We start from the raw sequence: 5,580 nt of genomic DNA, 5'->3' as shown, positions 1-5,580 counted from the left end.
CAGTTAAGTAAAGTCTTTCACAGATTCATGAGAATCACTTTTATAAAGTCGTCATGTCCTGTTGAAAACCCGGCTGGTGCTTCAGAGAGCTTCTTTCTTCATTTCCTGGCAAAACTTCTCCAGAAATTCCCTACACGTGGAGGAAGAGCGAGCCCCTCTTTCCTAATATGGTCATATGAACCAGACTTGTTCCGCCTAAAAACAGAGGTTCATTTATTACCGTGGTGCCTTCAGGTACTGTCCATAAAAATGTACGTGCTGCTCAACAAATTCACACATGAAGACAAAGATAGGAAACACTTATCAGAATAATGGTTTCAATGTTGGCTGGGAAATTGGAAGACACAGTAAATAATAATAATAAAAAAAGAATTAAATATGGACTTGATCTTGTTCTCAAGCTAGTGTTAGCATAGCAGCTTAGCTATCAGCTAAAAGATGCACAAAAAAAAACAGTTCAGATGTCATTACTTAAGAATGCTAAGAAAAAATAACTTTCATGCTTATGATTTGTTTATTAGCTAAATATTCATGAACCGCTGAGCAGATTAAACTGCTAATTAACTTTAGCCAACACAAAAGAGGCTACAAATTTGCCATTAGTTTTTATTTCTTTATTTTACAAATAATGTGATTCTATATGCCCACAAAAACAGGCAGTGACAGTCCTGTCTGAGGAACTCGTCTTGTGCGAGAGCGAAACCAACGTGCTGCCCGTGAACGCACCACTCGTCTCCGCTGCCCGTTTAGTTTAAGAAGTTCGTTTAAAATAAAGCGAAACCGAAATAAGGTGGAGGGCAGCATCGAGTTGCATCATCACCACCGTGTGGTTGTAAAAAAAACCATCAGAGGGGCGGTCTGAGCGGCTCATTCTCATCAAGTCACCGACGAGCAGCGACTCCAGCTCCGACCGGCTCCAGGCTGCGACATGATCCGGACCGGGTGACGCGTTCATCCTGCAGGTGGAAACAAACAGCAACACAGCAGGAGCCAAAGAGATGCCCCTGTTATTTATGGACACCGGGTACGAGGAGTCCAACAGCCCAGACTCTCTGTCAGCTGAGGAGAGCTGCAGCTACGCCTCAGGACTGGTGAGAATAATCCCACTGGATTAACTCAAATTACTGAAAAACGCAGCACTGTAAAGTTTACAGCTGCAAACTATAAACTACACAACCAGTGGAGCATCCAGAAGTGTTGTGATGCTGTTGTCTTATATTGTTTTTAAAATGCAGATCTGATTATTTCCATAGGTCTACTTTAACTTTGTAATAATTATTATATTAATTATTTATTTACAACATTTTAGAGGTGACCATCCCATTGCCATGCTGTAGGTTATATAATACATCATTTATACATACTCTACCATACATACACATATTTAACTCTATGAGGCAATGGTACAGACTGGGTGTAAAATACTAAAGGAAATAGCAAATAAAATATTATTCATGCCCTAAAGCTAAAATAAAATATCCGTAAATTAAGATAATACTCTTGCCCAGGGGTCAAAAGGCTTAATTATTTGCAGCTGTGCTGTAAATCATATTATTTGTGCACTGATGTGCGGAAAATAAATGAAAATAATTTAATTATTAATATTCCTTTTACTTAAAAATGCAGACATTTACCACAAACGTCAAAGTGGTTTTCAGTGGATTGTTATGTTTACGTTGAGCACGTACCCGCATTTCAGAACCTCATATCAGTATATCTGTAGAACCACTGCACCGTTTGATGCAATTCAGGAAGAAAAAAACAACTATGTTTGGATTCTTAGTTTGGTGTGAGCATTTTAATGTTTGACATTAAAACATTTGTTTATTAAAAAAAGTTCTCCTGCAAACATTAGGTGTTCCTCTCAGAGAGGATGTAGTTTTTCTTTTTCTTACATTACAAATAAATGTTTTAGCTAAATGAGTTAATATTTCTGACTATAGATGATCTGAGGACTTTAGATTTAAGAGTAAAATTTATTTCATATTTATTTGTTGTAATTTACAGTAAGTCTGTCTTAAAAGTCGAGACGTTTTCTCGCTTCCCTATAACATCACAGGACTCTGTGAGGATTTCACGTCTCACTCCCTCACGAGGGTTTTAACTAACGTTGGGTGGGGAAAGATCAAAAAGGTTAAAAATGGACAAAGAACTTCAGTTGTCATCAAATAAAAATATATCAATAATGATATTTTAAGTTAATTTTAATGCCTGTTTGATTTAATCTCTTTGATGTGAGGTTCTGTGGAAAGGTTATGAACAATGAACATCTTACCTGTTGCAGATAGCGCTTTGGACAAACTCATTTTGGTATAACTCAGACCAAAATGATGAGGTAATGTTTATTTTATATTATGGTAAGCTGAGACCAAAACAGCTCACAGAAATCTTTTAAAAAAACTTTACTCTGCAGCTAGTTTTTGATTACATTGTTGTTTAGGCCGAAATATTATGATATTCCTCCTGTAAGTGTCACCTGGCTGCACAGGAAGTGCTACAGCAAGCTGCTGTTGCTACTGTTTTCACTTATAAATAACTATATTCTATGGGACTGTGTAATATAAAACCGATAAAGGTGAAAAGGTTCATAAAACAATGTTTACTTAGTCTTGCTTCGAGTAGCTATTAGCTTCTCAATCTGGTCAAAAAACTGTGTTTGCTAAGCCTAGCCCTGCCTGGCTGTCTGCTTGTCAATCTGGAAAAAAAAGAAAAAGAAATAAAACAGTGTTTGCTTAGTTTTATTACAACTAAGTGTTAGCTTGTTGGTCTGGTCAGAAAACTGTTTGCCTAACATGGTTCTGATTAGCTTGTTGATGGTTTAGATTTGCTCAATCTAGCTGTTAGCTTGTGATTCTAGTCAAAAATCAATGTTTTTCTTAGCCTTACATGACTAGTTGTTTGCTTGTCAATTTGGTCAGAAATCAATGTCTGCTTAACCTTTCTCTGATTAGCCATTAGCTTGTTGATGGCTTAGCGCTGCCCTGACTAGTCGTTAACTTGTCCATGGCTTTGCCTTGCCTTGACTAGCCATTTTAACTTGTCCATGGCTTTTCTTTGCCCTGACTAGTTGTTAGCTTGTTGATGGCTTTGCCTTGCCCTGACTAGCCATTAACTTGTCCATGGCTTTGCCTTGCCTTGACTAGTTGTTAGCTTGGTGATGGCTTTGCCTTGCCCTGACTAGTCATTAGCTTGTCCATAGCTTTGCCTTGCCCTGACTAGTCGTTAGCTTGTTCATGGCTTTGCCTTGCCCTGACTAGCCATTAACTTGTCCATGGCTTTTCTTTGCCCTGACTAGTTGTTAGCTTGTCCATGGCATTTCCTTGCCCTGACTAGTTGTTAGCTTGTCCATGGCTTTTCCTTGCCCTGACTAGCCATTAGCTTGTCCATGGCTTTTCTTTGCCCTGACTAGTCATTAACTTGTCCATGGCTTTTCTTTGCCCTGACTAGTCGTTAGCTTGTCCATGGCTTTTCCTTGCCCTGACTAGTCATTAACTTGTCCATGGCTTTTCTTTGCCCTGACTAGTCGTTAGCTTGTCCATGGCTTTTCTTTGCCCTGACTAGCCATTAACTTGTCCATGGCTTTTCTTTGCCCTGACTAGTCGTTAGCTTGTCCGTGGCTTAGCCTTGCCCTGACTAGTCGTTAGCTTGTTGATGGCTTAGCATTGCCCTGACTAGCTATTAGCTTGTCAATCTGCTCAGAAATCAGTGTTTGCTTAGCCATTAGCTCTTCAATCTGCTGTTTTTCTCCTGACTGAAGTTATTCAAAGAGCTATCTATAACAGGTAAGATATTCACTGATCACAACCTTTACACTGAAACCCTTTTAAATAAATGTCAATTTCCTTTTTATCTACAGTTTGTAAACAGTAAAAATAATGTGAGATTGTTTTTATTGATCTCTGGTGGGATTAATAATAGAGATTTATTTTAGGGACTTTAATAAAAACTTTATTCCAAATTTTTATTTAAAATAAATGGGGAAATCAACAGTGGAAGTTTTTTTGTTTAAATGGAGGAATTCGATTCTGTTTTCTGAGCAAAACACAAAGTTCTTTCAGGTATACTCATCCATGCTATTCATTTGAGATCAGCTTCACGTCACAATCTGCACAAATAAAAAGTCCAGGTCCATTTATGACTTTATTGATCTGTTTTTATTTTGAGCCATCACATGCCGTCTCTTGTGATGCACTCATCTCATGACAACCCGCGAACTCATAATGCAAGTGAAAAAAAAAAAAAACCTGTGACACGAACGTGGCTAACTTCAGGTCCGTCTGCCCCTGCAGGAGAGGGACGGGGACGTCCAGCAGAGTGGACCCAGAGGCTCAAAGAGACAGGAGAAGAACCGAGTCGCAGCGAGGAAGAGCCGGCGGAAACAGACCGAGAGGGCGGATGAACTTCACGAGGTCTGGAATGCCTCACTGCCCCAAGAAGTTTTATCTTTTGTTTTCCTGCTTCCTGCGACTTTCAGTTTTCCTCTCAGTGTGACACTCAAGGTTGTGCGACTGGTTGTGTGTCTGTGTGTGTGTCTCTTGTGCAATCTGGTAGAACGCCGGGAGTCGTTTCTTGTAAATACTCTGCTTTAGGAGAAGCACGCTCCCCTCTGCCTGTCCTCCCATTTGGCCCGCCCCTTTGTCCTTTACACACACACACACACACACACACACATACACACACACACACTCTGTTCCACATGAATGAGTACACACTAACTGCTCACTCAGTTTTTTAAAAACCCTACTGCTGCCCTCGGGTCAAAACGAACGGCGAGTCGTAAATCTGAATCTCCAGTTATTTTGACCTGAGGACAGCAGGAGGGTTAATCCGTTTTTTGTCTTAAAACAGGTCTTACCTTTAAAATTAATAAAAAACAAAACAAAAACGCATTTCTTTCATATATAAAACACATTCATTTAACGTAGTAGATCTCAAACTGCGGGGTGGACCTTTGGCTGGGGGTGCAAAGTTGCTTAATTAGTGTTTTTATTCGTTGTTTATATTAGTTTTTAAATTTAGCAGCAAATTATTCAGAGAAAACAAACAAAGAAGAATGGTTCTAATATTTCTGAGAGAATTGTGTGTGTGTGTGGGGGTGGGGGCACGGACAATTAATTTTCTTGGCTTGATAAAAAGTTTAAGGATTTAAAGTGTAACTTACCCCCCCTGTGAAAAGATAACTCCGCCCCAAGGCGAAATTTGAAAAATGCATCAAAGTGGGTAGGGGAGGGGGTGTGGGTGGAGGAAGGGGGGTTAGAGAGCGGAGGTGTGGCCAGGTCGAGAGAACGTGACAGGCAGCTAGCATTAGCATAATTGATGCTACATGGAAAGTGACAGAGCGACAGTATCGCAGCAGTTACATCTCTGAACGTCTGAGGTGGAGGATTTTCACTCCACACCAGCACCGGACAGAGGAGTAGCGCTCTGACTGCCTGACAGAAAAAAATAAAAGCACCCGCGCGGGGGGGGGGGCTGCGGACATGTAAGCGCTGGCTGTGAAGCAGGAGGAAAGGAGAGGGGGATGTTATTTATTGTTTTTAAATCATCCTATAGGCTCTGACATGTTAGATAAACATAGAT

General features: G+C 40.1%; 1 protein-coding gene across 1 annotated transcript in view; it reads left to right on the top strand.

The window, feature by feature from the left end:
- The first annotated feature begins 972 nt into the window (after positions 1 to 972).
- batf2 (basic leucine zipper ATF-like transcription factor 2) overlaps positions 973 to 5,580 on the top strand; it is a 9,844-nt gene continuing 5,236 nt past the window's right edge. Inside the window, exons 1-2 of the mRNA XM_014019030.1 lie at positions 973 to 1,091; positions 4,290 to 4,409. Coding sequence (XP_013874484.1) covers positions 999 to 1,091; positions 4,290 to 4,409 — 213 coding nt within the window. The 5' untranslated portion in view covers positions 973 to 998. The remainder of the gene's footprint in view (positions 1,092 to 4,289; positions 4,410 to 5,580) is intronic.

Source organism: Austrofundulus limnaeus, unplaced genomic scaffold, assembly GCF_001266775.1.
Source record: "Austrofundulus limnaeus strain Quisiro unplaced genomic scaffold, Austrofundulus_limnaeus-1.0 Scaffold208, whole genome shotgun sequence".
NCBI classification, from domain to species: Eukaryota; Metazoa; Chordata; class Actinopteri; order Cyprinodontiformes; family Rivulidae; genus Austrofundulus; species Austrofundulus limnaeus.
Note: the sequence above shows the minus strand (reverse complement) of the source record. Positions and strands in the feature narration are given on the sequence as shown.